Genomic DNA, 17,409 nt, shown 5'->3' with positions numbered 1-17,409 from the left:
CACCACTAAACTATGTCCCTACGCACCACATCTACACGTCTTTTAAATACCTCCAGGGGTGGTGACTCAACCACCTCCCTGGGCAGCCTGTTCCAAGGCTTGGCAACCCTGAAGAAATTTGTCCTAATCCAATCTGAACCTCCCCTGGTGCAATTTGAGGCCGTTTCCTCAACATACCTATTTCCTGAAAATAACTCCTGGTGTAGCAGTGTGCAGTTCTCCAGCTGGGGAAGAAGTCTTGTGTCCTTTTGTGTGGGTCATGGCTTCTCCGTGTGTGGATTGGATCGGGAGGTAAATCAGTCAATACTTGGATGTTGAAGTAACTTTTTTTTAACTCGGTGCACTTCTTGGAACAATGTCATGTGTGCCTGTTACATCTGTAAATATATTGGGTTTTTGTGGCAGCTGTTGTAGGATGGTTTTTATTGGAGTCGTTATTGTAGTGAACCACCAGTGAGACCTTTGTGCTGGGTTCTGGAAAACCAGGGCGGCAGTTGCCCTGTGTCCAGATGAAATTATTTTCTAAACAAAGCAAAAAATGAGAGGGAAGGGTAAGATGTGTGTGAGCAACGTGAAAAGTATCAACAATTGCTGGCACAATTTATTTTTAAGGGTAGCAGTTTGGTGTTGATAAAATAAGTGAAGGAAAGTGAGGGGAAAAGAGAGGTGAAAGTGGCAGGTGAGAGAAGCAGAAAGAGGGGGAGGAGGATGGAAAAGACTTCCAGGGGGAGAGGAATGGATCGGGTGGGTTGTCAGCACAGACGTCGGCTCTCCATGGGAGCCCCCGGGTTTGGTTGCGGGCGGACGAGTCTTGGTGGTGTGGCCTCAGGGCTACCTGACCGCTCTCGGCGTTGGAGGACCAAGCTGCGTCCTGCAGCTGATCCTCATTTTGCCAGTAACTATACTTCTACTATGTATTGTTCTTAATTTTGATAAAGTACTCTTAGTGCATGTGTACTTAGTGTTAAACTTCGGCTGTGGACATTCTCACCCGATCTATATGCACTCCTTTGGGAACCCTTGTGAAATGCCAGTGAGGGAATCCCCATTCAGACTCCTGTTTTCACCCGTATTCTGGAAAGTGCCGCTTCTTCCTTGTTAACTCATGGGGATGAGCAACTCCTACATGGTTGCAGGGCTTTGTTAGCAAGAACATAGTTGGGGATGAAGCCATTAACCAGATTTCTTGCTAATTTTTTACTCTGGGTTCCCCATCATAGACATGGGAGTGAGCGGACACTGCAGAACTTCTGTCCTGCTGTAGAGCCTGTCCCCGCTTCTTGGTGTGAATAGTGTCTCTCTGCTCCAGTTTCTAGTTTCTTTATATGTTTGTGTTGCTCTAGCTTTTTCTGTAAGTGTGGGGTTTGGATTTTTTTTTTTTTTTTTCTCCTGCTGTTCTGAATTGTAATGAGCACCCTGGGGAAGTGGAGATGTGGGTGGCCTTGCTTCAGACAAGCAAGGGAGTGCTGAACACTTGATGGAAATACCATAAGCCATGTCACTTCTTTTGTTTTCCTTCTCTGGTTTAGGTATTGGGATGAGGGAGTTTAGAAAAGAGCATAAAGATGTGAGATAATAATTTTTCAAGCAATATTTTTAACTGGCCATAGTGCTTAGTCATTGGTTTAATGCAGCTTTTCGGTCACAGGTAAGGTATCAATAAGTTTGGATTTTATATGTTCGTGGTGCCCCTTGTGGCTACAGAAGCATGTCTAAATGTCAGTTCTAAGGAGCTGATACTGAAGCAGCAGCTGTAGGCAAAACCGGGAAGGGGAGCCAAGTGATGATTTGTCCTAAAATAAGAATATCCAGGATAACTAACATGTGAAGAAAACAAAACAAAAAAAATGGACTAAACGTTTTGTTATGGTTTGGTTGGTCACTTGGGAGTTTTTCCCTTGTAATGCTTTTAGTTTTAATATTAGAGAGGACATACTATACTCTAATATTGATTAGGGACCCTGAATAGCATATTCTCATGTTTTAATAATGTATTTCAGTCGGACAATGACTAATTTAAGATGAGTAGCAGAAGTCCAGTGATATCCATTTCCATGCTCTATAAAAGAAGAATGGGCTGTGGAAATAATAATAAAAATAGTAACGTAAAATCTAAGTACCATTCTATTTAAAAAAAAAAAAAAAAAAGAAAAACTTAATCAGTCATGCCTTGCTTAAAATAGTCCATGTTAAAGAGCAGATAACGAAGCTTTGTTGAAACCCTTCAGAAGTTATTGTAGTGGTAAATTTCAACACAAGTGAAAATTGATTTTGTTTCTATGCTAAGTAAGCATTTTATTGTCTGTCTTTGCAGATGAAGACTGTTAGCGTTGCCTTAGTTTTGTGCCTAAATGTCGGTGTGGACCCTCCTGATGTGGTGAAAACAACTCCCTGTGCCCGTCTGGAGTGTTGGATTGGTAAGTCTTGAGAACTTCCAAGCTCCAGCTAACTCTATTCGTCTTATAAGTACTGAGTTATAGCATGTATAGTAATCTTAAAGTTGTCTGTTTCCAGGACTTAAAACTGGGGTGAACAAAAGGAGATCTGGCATCTGATTTCACTGTGTCTATATGAATTAGTTAAGTGTCCAGCAGTAACTGCTGCCATAATCTCTCCTGCTTTATTCTAAAATGAGATAGCATGGAGAAAAAAAGCTGTTAATTAGCTACTTAGCTTACTCTTAATTGTTGTAGATTTATAAATATCTAAGGAAATCTCTGAGCAGTAGCATCTTTAGAGTACTGTGGTCTGCAAAGGTTTAAAATTACCCTGCATCATACAATAGAGAAATAAGCTTTTGTAAAATGCATGGACTTTACTGCATGTTGAGGTGATTGCTCTGGGGCTGTTTTAATTGGGATCATGAATTCGGAAGACCTGGAATTATTCCCAAGGATGTCTTGCCAGCAGTTCCAACACATGAGCTTGCTACTTTGATGCAGTGTTGGACTAAATACCTAGTTTTTTGTTAAGAAATGGGAAGTTCCCTTGGTTTTGGAGATCGTCTGATTATCAAGATGAGACAAATCTGAAGTAATATTAGAAGGAAATACCTTGTGTAAGAAAGCTTTCTAAGAGAGACTTATTTTTTTATCTAGGTATTGAAAATGTTCAGTCTTCAGCAAGTAACGTGCACAGCACTGTAATCCTGAACTCCGGGGCTTATGATAGGCTGCAGAAGCAAATTAATCATTGCACAAACTGAATGTCTTTAAAAACTTTAAGAATGTCTCGTTTCTAACCTTGCCTTACCTGCTTTATGAATCATAGCATCTCATTTTTTTAAACCTAAAAATGCTGATGACTTTAAAGCAGTTAAAAAGCCATGAGCGTGCACTAACAAATACATCTATTCAGTAGAGAGAACAGCTCTCATTTCTCATTGATACACGAGTAGAGAGCAAAGAGAATGAGGAGCATTGCAGAGTCATTAAAATAAAGCTATCAGTGATTATCATCAACAAAGAGAATTTTGAATGCAGTTTTTAAATTAATTTTTTAGTGTGTATATATAGACAAGTACTCATTTCCATTTCTAGCCAACTTTAAATTTCTGAAAAAGGTAATTGCAAAAATATCCGCTGTGTTTTCTTCTTCTATACAACAGTCTCAAGAGAAGCTAACAGTGTGTATTGTGGAAACATAATGGCTTTGCCAGATGTGCAAGAAAGTGTGGAAATCATTTTGGTGCAATTGCTGCTATTTACAACTGAGCTGAGATCACCAGCTTGTGAACTCTGGTAACAAACGGCTGTCGCAGTCTCAGACAAAAGCCAGTTGCGGTTCTCACTGTACCTTCCAGATGCACCTTTGGAACATCTGAAGTGTTTTGTTTTTCTCCAGAATTAAGCCTTAGCTGACATCTGTGCTACAGTGTCAGCCTGGCACTGTTTAAGGCACGGAGAGCTTCATGCCGTGATTATACCAAAGGTATCTTGGCCTGTATATCTGCAGGCCTTTGCTAGCCTTATATATACACTCAACAAGGGAGGCTGAGAGCTCATGTAATGACTGTGATGGCATGAGCTATATTTAGGAAAATAATTTGTTTCCATTGTTTGGCTCTTGGAATGGCACCAGTGTACTTTATTTTTGTATAAAGGGTATTGTTAATAATGCTAATTACTCTGAAGGGCTCCAGCGTCCACGAACTACATTCCTCTGCTGTCAAAGTGCATGTGAAATGTTTTTAATTTTTTTCTGAAGTTCAGTTTGGCCCTTTTGAAGGGCTCCAGAAAATCTGATGTGTTTATGCTATTTTTTTGTTTCCTTTTTTAAATTTGAGCAGTAGCTAATGGTGTGTTAACTAACAAAAGATGTTATGAGGCAGCGTGAATACTTTTGGGGGATTACTGTTCAACATCTCAAGGGTATTTGCTTGAAACTCGCCTTAAATAGCAAGGGGACTATTGCAGTTTAGAACAACAAAGACTGCTGCAATATACAGAGACGTTTCTAAAAGGTATGTCAGTGAGCGCTGAAACTGCAGGGTCCGAAGTGGGGAGTGGGTGCTCGTTCCGTCCTGGAGACGGCTCTGGCGAAGCTTCTGGAGCAGCAGCCACAGCTGAGCCAAAGACAGCAGACAGGCTTGTCGAGGTCTGAGCAGACAACTTACTACTGTTTGTGTTTGTTTTGGAAAAATGTAAATGGTATACTCACATTACCTTACATCTTTCTACAAAAGTATACTAAAAGTTAAATAAGATCCTAGCTTTTATTCATTTAAGAAGAATAACTCATAAAATCCTGCTTTCGTCCTACTTTATATTTTGTTTCTAACAGTACAAGGTAGAGTATTTGTAAAAATTTTTAAAAAATAACTTCATTGATTAAAAATAATTTATATTAAATTGCAAAATACTAGCTTCTAGTTTTTTTTGAAACTTGTTAATAGTGTCAATTATATGGCCATGTTTTTTTGAATAAAGCACATAAGCTGAAATTGTATCAGTATGTATGGATGGTGGTAATTATCTAGTGATAAAATTAACTTCTTAAAAATTACAAATGGCATATAATCTCTGAAGCAGTAAGCAATGGAAGTAAATGAAGCAGGATTTTGCATTCATCAAGAAAAAATGTTTATAATAAAATATTTAACCAATTTAAATTTTTGTCATTAATTACTATAGAAACCTTTTTTCCAATATTTATTAAGAGAAACAAATGTTATGCCTCTCCTGTTTTTCAAAACAAAATTGCATTTATTACCTTAACAAGAGAAATCTTTTTCCAAATTTGACAGTCTTTAATGGTTTTTAATTTGTACTTGAGTGAAGAATTTGGGGATAATTTTTGGGTATTGCACCCAAGTAAATTCCACGGAGAATGTAATGTTTATGAATTTGAAATTGAATGCATGAAAGGTACCTGCATTAAAACATCATTAAATGAGCTTTCTTGCAAGCAGAACACTGGAGAGCGAAAGCGCAGAAAGCTTTTGGCTTCATTCTTCTGCAAAGGGGGGTGGTATTCATGCTTTGATGTAGACTTTGGTCTCCTAGGTTGTAGGTCTGGATTTTACAGAAGCATAATGTGGAATAGCTAAAGGTTTAAATGCACATCGAATTGGAAATAATTTCTGCTTCTTCTCAAGCTCAGTGGTTCAGTTGTGGTCAAAAATACTCATTTGTATTATATTTCCTAGATCCTCTGTCAATGGGTCCTCAAAAAGCTCTGGAAACTATCGGTGCAAATTTACAGAAGCAGTATGAAAACTGGCAGCCAAGAGTAAGTATTCCTTGGGCTTCCCCTCTGCAGCTATAGATACGATACTCCTTCGATAACATTCAATGTAGACTGAAAACTAAGATATGTGTCTGTTATGTGGCGTGTTACGTGGTCTTGCAGCATTTGTTGCTTCCTTCATCCATCAGTGTGAATAAATTCTTGCAAGCTGTCAAATTTCGTATCTTTCTAGCTGATGCCCCTCTTGGCTAGCACTTTCTTTGATCACGTCTCGGGTATTTGTTTAAAGTACTAAGTCCTACAGTGATTTTTTTTAAATTTAGGTTCCTCTGACTTTATTGTATTTTTGAGATGTTCTGAAGTTTTTCACTCTGAGTTTATGGTTTCTTCTGTTGTAAAAATGTGTTTGGCCTCAGCTGGTTCAAAACTATGTGTCCCAGCACTCATCAGTACTGTTTTTATCCTTTGGAACAAATGAATGTTGTACAGTTAGTAGCTGAGGGAGGCTTTTGGTTTTGTTGTAAAACATAATTGGTAACTTTGGTAACTGCTAATTCTAACTAAATTATAATGTGTGTATACCTTTTTGAAAATGAATGTTTTGGATAGTAGTAACACAAAGCAGGAGTTAAAGAAACATGCAAGCAACTGCCTATTTATTTCCTGTTTTGTAACATTTCACTCTTTCACAATGGGGAAGTGTTTTCCTTCTGGATATTTCAATGTCCATAGTTTCATGTGTCTCAGTAAATAAGCTACAGAAAGTTGTAAAGAATGAAATTTGAAGTCTGCAGCGTTTTCCAAATAGGTACAAAAACCGAACTATAGAATCATTTTCATTGTTAATATTCCCCAGTATGTTCACGTCCTTATCTGTATGCTCTAGGCAGTTTGGGTCAAAATATTCCTCTTCAAAGTACCTGGACTATTGACTACTAAATCATAAATTTATCATTATAGCATGTAACGTGTAACTCAAACAGAAATAGTTACTTCACTGAATGAACCTACCTGTAGATTTGCTTTAATTTTTTTTTCCTTATGATGTGGCACGCATACTAACCTAGTCTTCATGTTTTAAGGAGACATTGTTTCTTCTCTTCCTTTTAGATTTTCTTCGGTAATAATAATTATGTGTGGTTTTGTCAGCACCAGAACTATATTTTCTAACATTGCTCGCTACCTTATTTAATGTATAAATAGTCTACCAAATGTCTCTGTAATGTCTGTTAGTATGTAGTTTAAGAGTATGGTCTGCAATTGGAAAAGTTACTGGTACTTTCCTGTCCTCTGTGTAGAATGACTGGTTGAGAAGGCCTTTGTGTTAGCAGTGCCCTTAGGTATTTTTAATCAGTCCTTCTATTTAAACTGTGATGGGTTACATTCATTTACTTGTTTCTTTATAATTTATAAAATCAATATAGATTGCCACTGCTGATGTTTTGTTCGGGTCTGGAATGTAGAAGCTCTGAAGGTCCCTGTTCCAACAGGGAGAGAGAAAACTTGGGGGGTTTTGTTCTTTTTTTCCCCCCAAGTCTTCCATTCCTTCATGAAGGACTAATACCTTCAGAAAAAGGACAAGTGGCCTTGGGATTATTTTTTCAGTAGTAAATACGAACTTTTCTTTTGCCAGACACTGCTGAGAATATTTTTCACCGAAAAAAGGGTTGTTGGCATGTGTGTTGTTAAAGGCTGCCGGTGAAGTAGTTTGTTGTATGCATTCCGAGTCCCTCCTCTACTTTCTAATTCAAACTTGATAGAAATAATATTCTATTCAGAGCAATTTGAATGTAAATACAGTTCGTACTGGTTCTTTACCTCTTGCCTTTGTGTGATACTTCCCTGCTCTCTTATTCAGGGTTGACTGACTAGAACTGAGCTTATCATTCAGTAAAAGCTGAACGTATTACCTGAAGGAGAGTTACTGTTTTAAGTGGTGAAATGTTTACATTACTAAATCTGTGGATAATTGTCTGTGGGTATGCTTTTTTCTGAAGTGTTTTGTAAGTATATTTATATAGGAAGGACTTGTCTTGAAGCATATGTGGTATATATATTTAAGACAAGAGAATTTACTTTTGTGTTTTTACCCTTGGTATGTTGACAATTTTTTTAATCTCTCTAGCAGCCCAAGAATTTGGCAGAAAATTCGGATAGTGTCTGAAATAAAATAGGAGACTAAAACATTTTGATGCAAAGGTGAAAACAAACCTTTTTCTCCGCTCTTTAATAACAGAGTCCATATTACTGAGGAGTGAGGGCCAGGCAGCTAGAAGCAGCAGGTACCCTGTGTGGGCCGACCTCGCACTGCCTTGTAGAGTTTGCACAAAACATGAGGCAATTACTGAGCTCAGATGTTTGTGTGCAAGGTGCCTGCTCCTTAACAGTAAATCACAGCCCTTTGAAACATTGCAAAGCTGAACACGTACCGGTTTATTGCACTCTACAGGGCTCTTGAGTTTTCTGCAGTAATAAAGAGAAGTTGATGTGCCATCTGCAATAAAACAATAGGAACATTATTGAATTTCCTGGACCTTTCATATAAATACTAATACATCTAGTTTTGTCTATTTCTCAGTGTTTTGGAATGGTTGAAGAATTGATGGAAGGAAGACAATTTGGGGAAAACTAGGCAGTCTGAAAAAAAGACTTAAAATCTTCTGAAATAGCCAATATTACTGCGCTGTCAGTGTCAGTCCTTACACTAGGAAGTGCCTGTCGTCAGTACCTTACTGTGAATGCACAAATGGTGCTAACTGCTGGTAAATGGATCATGTCAGTAATAAAGTCCTGTGACATCACTACTAGTGCAGTCCTTGTCTCCTTATAATTTGTAGGATGTTTTTCAAATACATGCCTGTTTTTGTTAAATACAAATAGCTTAGGTGAAAAAGCCTTAACAGGGATAAGCATGAAAATTCTTTGTTTCTGGAAGCTCCCAGGCTGAACAGCTGATGTATATTTCCTTCCAGGTCTTATTGAGCCCCTTTCTAAATAATTTATCAGCTTGCCATTGCTTCAAGTATTTCTTCTGATTAAATTTAAGACTTTGCTTTATTGTTATGTAGCTACATAAATTTGTGTGCTGCGGGAGTAAAAAACACTTCAGCTGTTGTTTCATCTGCAAAATACTGCAGTTAAACAATATTCAGTCATTGCATTGCAATTCTCAAATAAAAATTTTACTGGAGGAAGAGAATAGGAGATGACAAAGCTGTAGGCTTTATCTGTCTTTATAAAGAATTTTCTGAGTTCTTCCAATTCAGTGCAAAGATAATTTAGTGAAAAAGTGGAAAGAAAAAAAAGACAGCTCTTCTCTAGTATTACCTTGGGTCATGGGTTTTGAGTTTCACTGGGCATGGAAGGGGTTAAATCTGAGGGTAATCTGGAAAGCAGGCTCAATTACAGGGGATAAAAGGGGTTGCTTAAGCAGCTGAGAATGAAAGGAGAAAAAGGTAGTGAAAGTTAAGAGCACAGGACCCCATAATGCCCAGCCTGATTGCAGGGGGGGAACCTTCCCCGTGACTGCTCTCCTGGCGTTTGGGGGAATCTGCAGCCTGATGGATTAGGGAACGGCTGGTGGAGCTGAGCAAAACTGGGGCTTGCGGGTTACAAGACCTGGATTAAAGAGTTTGGCAGGCAGTGTCAGGAGAACACCATGAAAAAGGAGAGCCTTTAGTTGAGACAGCACGTTATATCACTTTAATTGCCCAAAATAAAATACTTTGAATTCCTATTGGAGATTTTTCACATGGTCTGTATTTAAAATATTTAGATAAGAAATTGATCCCATTGAAATGGTATTTCTCTGCTTCTGATCTTGATTTATTACCCTTTGCAGAATAACGCCTGTGTTAGGTGCAATGTTGCAGTAAGTGACCAGTGAGAGCACTCGTTGGCTTGTGCTGGCATAAGTAGCAAATATTTTCCCTGTTGTTTGGATGCAAATTTAGTTTTCTTGGCAGCATTGCATGTTATGCCATTCAAAAGGCAGGAACTTTCCTTAGTTTAAAAGTCAACAGACTTTGTTTGAAAATAGGGATAATAGACTGTGAGTTCTGAGTCCTGCTGCAGTGAGATGGTTTATGGAGATGCAGAAGCTAGTGAGGATTTTTATGAGCAGAAGTTACTGTTCCTGAAGTCCCCGTTTACATCCATTTATCAGCAGAGCCTGGGACTTGGATTCTTTGCTGTAACATTCTGCAGAGCTGGAGCAGAGGGGTTAGTGGAGAGGATGAAAGTGTTACTTGGCTTTCTACTGCTCCTCTGCACAGCAGGCTGTTCCTTTTCTTGTGGACTGCTTTGAGAGAGCATGTTTTTCTGCATCCTCTTGGCTGGAGTTCTCTGCACTATTTTAAAAAGCACCAGTTACCCCGTGTGAAATGATTGTTGTGTGCAGTATTGTACAGAATGCTACGAGATGAGGTCGATTTGTGATAGCTGGCTTCGTTCTTAGAAGGGTGCCAGACTTTTTCTTCCCCCCCCCCCTTTCTTGTAATGGACATCTCATTACTTGGCTTCTAGCCCTCCCTAGACAATAAAGTTTCCTTCGTTTTCCATTCCTGTATATACGCCTTTGGGAATGGGGCTGTGTAGCCAAAGGCAGAACTGTACCTTCAATGATGCACAGTTTACATAATTCAAGATCTGGTATGAAGTAGTCTGGAGCATATGCTTATTAAATTTGCATGAAATTACAGCATTTTCTTCTTTTTGTTGGCTATGACTTTTGACCAGTTTCTTTCTTTAACTCTAAACTGACCAGAAAATTCACAGGACTTTTTCTTCCTTTCATCTTGCTCAATAATTTCGTCACTTCTGTTGTGATTTCTACTAGTCCAAATGAATCCCAATGGCACTCCTATACCAGATGCTTTTTGCAATACTGTTCTTTATTCTCTGACAGAAACTTTCCCAGTCCTGCCACTGGAAGGTCAAAAACTGCTGTTCATAACTTCCTGAGTAGAGGTGAGGTTAAGAAAGCTGTCTTCCGAGACACTTATATTCCTCCATTGCTCATGAAGTGCATTCTTAACACTGGAGGAGTGGGACCTTGTCTCAGTGAAAATTAATGTTTTAAGTTTTTTAAAATTTTCCTGTTCTTGAGAGTTTGTGCCATGTGATGGTCTTTGCACAGGTAGCTGCGAGACCTCTGAAAAACAGAAGTTTGTATCTCCCTTGGGTGTGCTTTGGTAAGGCTTCCTTTTTTTTTCCCCCTCTTCTTTTTTTTTAAATTGTACTCTTGCAGGGAACAGAAGCCCTGGTCGTGGAGGGGGGTTTGGTTGAGCCAGGTGCTATACAGATGAAATGGAAATCACTGCCGCACAGCTCCCAGTCTGAAATAAGACTGATGCAAACAAATGGGAGCGTACAGAGACAGTAAAGTAATAGCAGTCAGTGTGATAGGGTCTTAGCATAACAGAACCCTGACTCTAAATGTGCTGGTAGATGTTACAGCATGGTACAGTATAGAAATAAGAAGCAAGCGTTTACAGGGGAGTTTTGAAAGTGCAATCACTGGGTGGAAGAGAATATGCTCAGGGAAATAGGTTTGGAATAGACCAGAGTATAGGGTTGTAGGTAAATTTGGTTTGCACGTGAGATTGCTGAAAGAAATAAGGTTTGGAAGGTGCAAAGAGGAGGAGCAATGGTAGAGCTGGAGGAGAGGATATCTAGAGAGTAATTACAAACAGCATGTTCTTCGAGTGAAGCAGCATGTAATTGGCACGTTCACGAGATCCGTCAAAGAACCTTGACAGCCTTGCCAAGCAAAGACGAGGGCTGGAGTGGAACTGTTATCCTTTTAAGCTGGACTGTTACAGAAAAGAAAGCTTTAGTTACGGAACACGAGAGTTGAGGACCATGGATGGGTTAGAAGAAAAGGGAAGTTGCGTTCTCTGCTATGTTTAAGGCAGACTTTGGTCTGACATCTTATTTTGATGTGTATGGAGGTTTTAGGGGAGGGCGAAAGAGCTCTGGAAACCCTTGTAGCAATTTGAATATTTGTTGTCTATCGAAGCCAGTTGCAGTGGCACAATGTTCAAGTGTCTGCGTCTTTAAACAAGCCATCTTGCTGCTGAAGGGAGCGGGCGTTGGGCCCTGGTCTTCGGGGGATTTGGAAATGAGCCAGTGAAGGCGCAGAGGTGCGAAGCACTCTGAGCTGTTCTGAGATCCTACAAAACTGTTTTGGTGGGATCTTGCTTTTCTGTAGAGACCTTTACTTCAAGTTGAAGGTCAATTCTTCTATGGAATTTGGGATTTTTTACATCCTCTGGTAAGTAACTTAATGGAGTGTGAGAGGTTTTGTGCCTCCCTGTAAGATTTAACCACAGCAAGGTCTGTCATTTGTCATCTGTGCAAGGGCTATTTCCCCCACTCCCCTCCTGTCCTTTCAGGCCAGTAGCTCTAGGGCTTCTGTACCTCCCTTGCGATAACCAACACCAGCAAAGCCAAAGAGCTTTAAGCATTACATCCCAAAGAATTTTTTTCCCCTTACACCCACTTGCCTAAATAAAACAAAGTCAATTACAGTATTGATTTTTCTAATTCAAGTGCTACATTGTTGCCTCCCTTTTGCTTCTCTCCACTTCCTCCTCTTTTGCCAAGGCAGGCATCTGCACTACTTTGATTGTCTAATGGAATTAGTTGTGAGTATTTCATTATAGCTCCACCTGAATGGACATCACTGGAGTGAAGGAGAACTATGAGCTATGAAGGGGGATGAAAATCCCAGATAGGGGAAGGGCTAGAGAGATCTAGAAGGCAAGATTAAATAAACTTCTAGAAAGCCTTTGGGAAGGGTAGCTTGAAAGCAAATACTGATATTTGAGAATGCCTGCGTCTGTAGCATCCCTAGTCACTGAGGATGGCGTGTTAATGACAGTGTGGACACGGTCACACAGCAATTTTTCTTCTGTTCCTTATGCAGTTCTCTTCTTGAGAGACCTTAGTGTCACTTATTAAGGGAAAGGTAGTAACATATCTGAACTCATTAGTCTGGCAGATCTAGGCATGTTTTAGGTCTTTCCAGCCCGTTTAATTTATGTGGTTATACCCATTTTTTCATTCAGTTCAAAGAGGTGACATAATCAAGGAGGAGTGACTGCAGCAATCCTTTATTGAAGTGGGCCCAAGGGAACTGAGAAATTTGCTACTAATGCCAAATAGGCATGCCTGTTCCTTGTATGTATGGCATTAATAGAAATGTTTGTTAGTTAAACTATGGCTATATATTATCTTTTCCCCCAAGTTCTTGATGCTGGGTTGAGACTCTCAGCAGTATGTATGTCCCATTGTGCTTAACTATGCAGGTTTTTGAATAAAGGTTTTTCCTATTTTTTTTGTCTAATCCAATATCATATGGTGCGTGATGCCTCTTGCAGCTTGCATCCACCAGTGAGTGATGGTCTCTGAGGAGACATCTCATACAATACGGATAGATTATACTTTTTGTGGCAAGCTTTCAAGGAAACAGTGATGCTTTTTTGATCAAACGAGGCTCCTTCTTTCTCTCTTCTAGTCTGCTTCCTAACAGTTTTCTCTTAATTTCAAAGGAAGTACAGCCAAGATACTTGAAACAGATAATTTAAAGCCTCTACCTTTTTGTGCATTTTTTCTGTTGTTGATGCTGTTGTTTCCCTCATTAGGTATCTTTGGGCTTTGGTTTGTGAGGTTTCATTCCTTGCATTGCTTCCTTCTGCCTAATTAATTGGTAAGTTGCCTGCTGCACATCAAAGGTTGAGCATTTCCTAAAGAGTAACTAGTTAAGCATGAAAACTAATTGAACGCATGACCTAATTATTGGTCTCTCTGTGAGTCATGCTTTTCCTCTATTTCTGTAGGGTTTTTCTTTTAAAACAACAGCAAATACTAATTGCTCCTGCAAAAAAGAAATACTGTAGAATTCCAAAGGGGAAAATGTAAAATGGAAAAACTTGTACTTGGTCTCTCTACTCTCCCATGTAACAAAAAATGAAGAAGAAGAAAAAAAAAGACATTGTGACCTTGTTTAACAAAACCAGGTTTTCCTAAGAGGACTATGTTTGTTGTTTTTCATTTCCCAACAACCTCTTGAATTTGGCAGCTATTTCAGGCTCTGCAAAATTTTGCTGTATCAATCCTTTGCTGTCATGTTAAAGATCAACTGTCTTCAGCATAAACCAGCATTTTTTTCCAGGGGGGGGAAAAAAAAAAAGTCTGTCATAGAAGAGAGGTCGACAAGTATTATTGCCAAAACCAGTTATTCACGTTCTCATTCTATCTGAAAAACTGTCATGGTACCATTCTGAGTTTGATTGTTAGCCGTGTGCTGTTTTTGCAAAATACCCCTCTAGAAGAACTGGTAGTTTAGACAGAAAAGCACAAATTGAAAGTATGGTAAATGATGAAAGCCACTCTTTTATGTCTTGTGAATATGGAGAAAATTAGGGCAAATTAAGCAGTATCTGACTTGTAATTTTCCTTTTGGTAGTTCTCCGAGAGTGGTCTGCAACCCAAGCATCCACTCATCCACAGCATAGCTTGGCAGGAGAGGCACAAGACCAGGGTCTCAGTTTAAACCACCAACAAAGATGCATTGCATTGACACTACTCTGTTTTTGTGCTGAAAAACTTGAACTGGGCCACCTATTTTCTTCTGCATTTGGGGCACTAAGCATCGGGAGGAAGTCATGATGAACAACTGTGGAGATTTTAGCATCTTAAACCACTACATAGGTTCCCTGGAGTTTTGTAGCCTGAATTGTAGCAGTGTATCTGTAGGCACTGCTGGTGTGACTGCCTTCGCCTGGGAGTAGCTGTACCACCTGCACATAAAAAAATCTCCTACGGCAATGATAACTACAGGATTTGGGAGTAAGCTGTGCAAGTGGAAAGCTCCCTACTGCGGTTCTGGGGCTCAGTCTAGGTAGAATGCATGTTTTAATTCTTTTGATAGTGAGGAAAAAAAAAAATCTGATAAATCTTTAACACACTACTAAAAATAAAGTGGAAACTGCGAAATTGCAGGAGTAATGTATTTAATACTGATTTCTCTGGGATTCTTGTGGAAAAATAAGGCACAAAAAGGAAAAAATAGTTATAGGCATGAACCGATGTGAAGAAGCGTGTTCAGAAGCTGTAAAGACAGAGAAGTGGCATTAAGCTGTTTTGTGAACTGAACTGTTCATGCATTGCAGATCAGCAGTGATCTGGCATTCTGGAACTAAGTCAACAAACTTGCAAAATCAGTTTAGTGGGAAAATCCTCTGGGTCTTGCCATCTTGCTGAAAGCCTCGAACACTGCAGGCAGGAGTGACCTTGAATGAAGGAGATGGGGCAAAGGGAAGCTATTGCCGAGGTCTAGAAAGATAAGTTTGAACCACAATGAAAAGGACGCTTAACTTGTAAGCAAACAAAATTTCTTCCCATTTTATTAGAAAAGTGATGCAGTAATGTGACTGTTTAGGTTAGCGTAACTCTCTGAAAAGTGGCAGTCTTCAAAATCACTGAACTGCTCAAGCAGCTGCTGGACGATGATGCCTGCCTCAGTTGTGCTCTCTCTGGGAAGCAGACCTGCATCGCTGCAGGACAGTGGCTCCAGAACACCCCACCACTATTTCTGCACGTTTTAAGCAGCTCCCCCTGAAAATGCGAAGAGCAACCTGGTAAAATCTCCCAGATGCACATTCAGTAAGGTTTGCTTGGCAAGGAAGCTGCTAAGGGCATAAGGCCACCAAGAACCAGATTCTTACTTTACCTATCGCCTTCCCCTCCCTTACACACTTTGTCATTTGCAGAAGCAATGGGCCCCCCTTCCCAGGGTGGAAGGTGGGACTTCTGAGACTGCCTCTGAAATGCTTTTCCTTTGCTTTATCACCCAGCATCTGAACTCCTATTAATTCTGAAATCCTCTATTTGAATGCCATCATTCAATGACCATGCTTTCTCTTGCTTTGCTTTCCGTAGTCTTCTGACAATAAGATCCATTCACATGTTTTATACTTCCTCTCTGTTTTGTTTTGTATTTTGTCATCAAAATGAGGCCAGAGTTGGCAGACAAGCAAGATTTTTGTATTCTAGGGTATTTTCATATGACCATTGTACTCTTAATGTTAGTTTGTCCTAAGATGTGAAGAAAGACCTGATATTAGAAAGGCTTCTTGAAAGAGATAAGCAGCTCTGCCTGCTCAAATCTGATTAACGTTTTTCTGTAATTACCACCCAGCCTCTGTGTGACCTATTTAAAAATACCTTGTCTTTGTGTTCCATGGAGAGTAGTGAATCACTGGCGATTAGAGACAGGGAGGAGCCTTCTGCAGATCCACTTGCATCGACCCTGGTGCTCTTTATCTAGTAAATACCACCAGGTATCCACTGGACAAGGATTGCAAACTTGGGCGTGCAAATGATACTGTATTAGACAACTGAAGCTTCTTTCTGAATAGACATCAGAGTTTTGTGCAAAACTTAAGAGCGTTAACAAAGAAAATTGTTATTTTCTTTGAGAATGAGAAAAGCCTGAAATACTTTGCTTTTTACTCCTTTCATATGGATCTTAACAAAGCATAAACCCCTGAAAGATTGTTTTTCCTTCTCCTGACTCATTAAGCTGTTTGTTAATCTAAATATTTCTTCATTAAACAATTACTTTGCAATCAGAGGAAAACTTGAAATTACTAAATAATTATTTAGTATTGAGAAGATTAACTTCTTGTCCCAGCATGAACGTAGGATAGTAGTACCTCCTGTTGAGGATGATGCACTTTGACTAGAATATAAAGACAACCGGTTTGAGGATTCACTTGCACACCAGACTGTGGTCCTGCAGCCTAAACTGGGCTGCAAGTAATATCTAAGTTTATATTTAAGAAACAAGAAGACGCAGAGCCTGAAACTTTAAAGAGCTCTTAAAATAGAGGTTATAAAGAAGGAATAGTACTAAAATGACACTGTTGCTAAGGAGTTACGTTATTTAACTAAGTAGGTTTTAAAGATGTGTCCTGGTGTGTACTTAAAATCCTGTTAGAGCATTTTGTGATGTGACCCATCAAAGCCATCAAACTGTCATGAGTCTGAGGATAGAGATGTGGCATATAAGCAGCAGATTTAAGTTCTTTCACAATTCCTTTTGTTTAAAAATAAACAATTATTTAAACAGCCATCTCAGAATGTTTATTTTATTTGAATAGATAAGGAAGGATTCTTGCCATACAGGGTATAATTTCTATAAATCTTGGAGCAAACTTGTAGTGTGTAGCAGCTTGTAATTGCTGAGAAACACACCTGTCCCCTGAATCTATTGTAGCAGATATTCAAGGTTAGTAGTCTTGATTTTTGTCTTCCCTGTCAACATCAGTTCTCATGAACAGACTGCTCAAAGGTATTTTTCTGGAAGTATTCTTGAATACTGAATCCACACAATGAGGATTAGGTACTTTAGAATTCATTTCACATTGGACTTAAAAGCAAGGTCAAAGACTCTGCAGAGTAAAGGTAAAGTCACTACACTGCTGACTACAGTCAAGTGAATAAATGTTCCATCCTTATAGCTTAGCTCTAGTAATGCATTTTGTCCTAGACATCTAGCAAATTAAGCTGTTTAAGTCTTGGACTGCTTTTGAATACATTAGCATGTGGGAGATTGAGATGGATTTTTAAAATGCAACCAAATATCTACAGAGGACTTGCCTAAGACTTGCAAGAGTCTTCCTTGTGGCTTAGTTTAGCATTTAAACTTAAGTG

At 39.2% G+C, this 17,409-nt stretch overlaps 1 protein-coding gene across 1 annotated transcript in view; it reads left to right on the top strand.

Annotated features, from left to right (window-relative positions):
- Window positions 1-2,314: 2,314 nt before the first annotated feature.
- The window catches only part of RPTOR (regulatory associated protein of MTOR, complex 1), a 143,043-nt gene continuing 127,948 nt past the window's right edge, over window positions 2,315-17,409 (top strand). Inside the window, 2 exon segments of the mRNA XM_009578393.1 lie at window positions 2,315-2,417; window positions 5,648-5,730. Coding sequence (XP_009576688.1) covers window positions 2,315-2,417; window positions 5,648-5,730 — 186 coding nt within the window.

The sequence above is a fragment of the Fulmarus glacialis genome, unplaced genomic scaffold (genome assembly GCF_000690835.1).
Source record: "Fulmarus glacialis isolate BGI_N327 unplaced genomic scaffold, ASM69083v1 scaffold23065, whole genome shotgun sequence".
NCBI classification, from domain to species: Eukaryota; Metazoa; Chordata; class Aves; order Procellariiformes; family Procellariidae; genus Fulmarus; species Fulmarus glacialis.
This window is presented reverse-complemented; position numbering and strand designations above follow the sequence as displayed.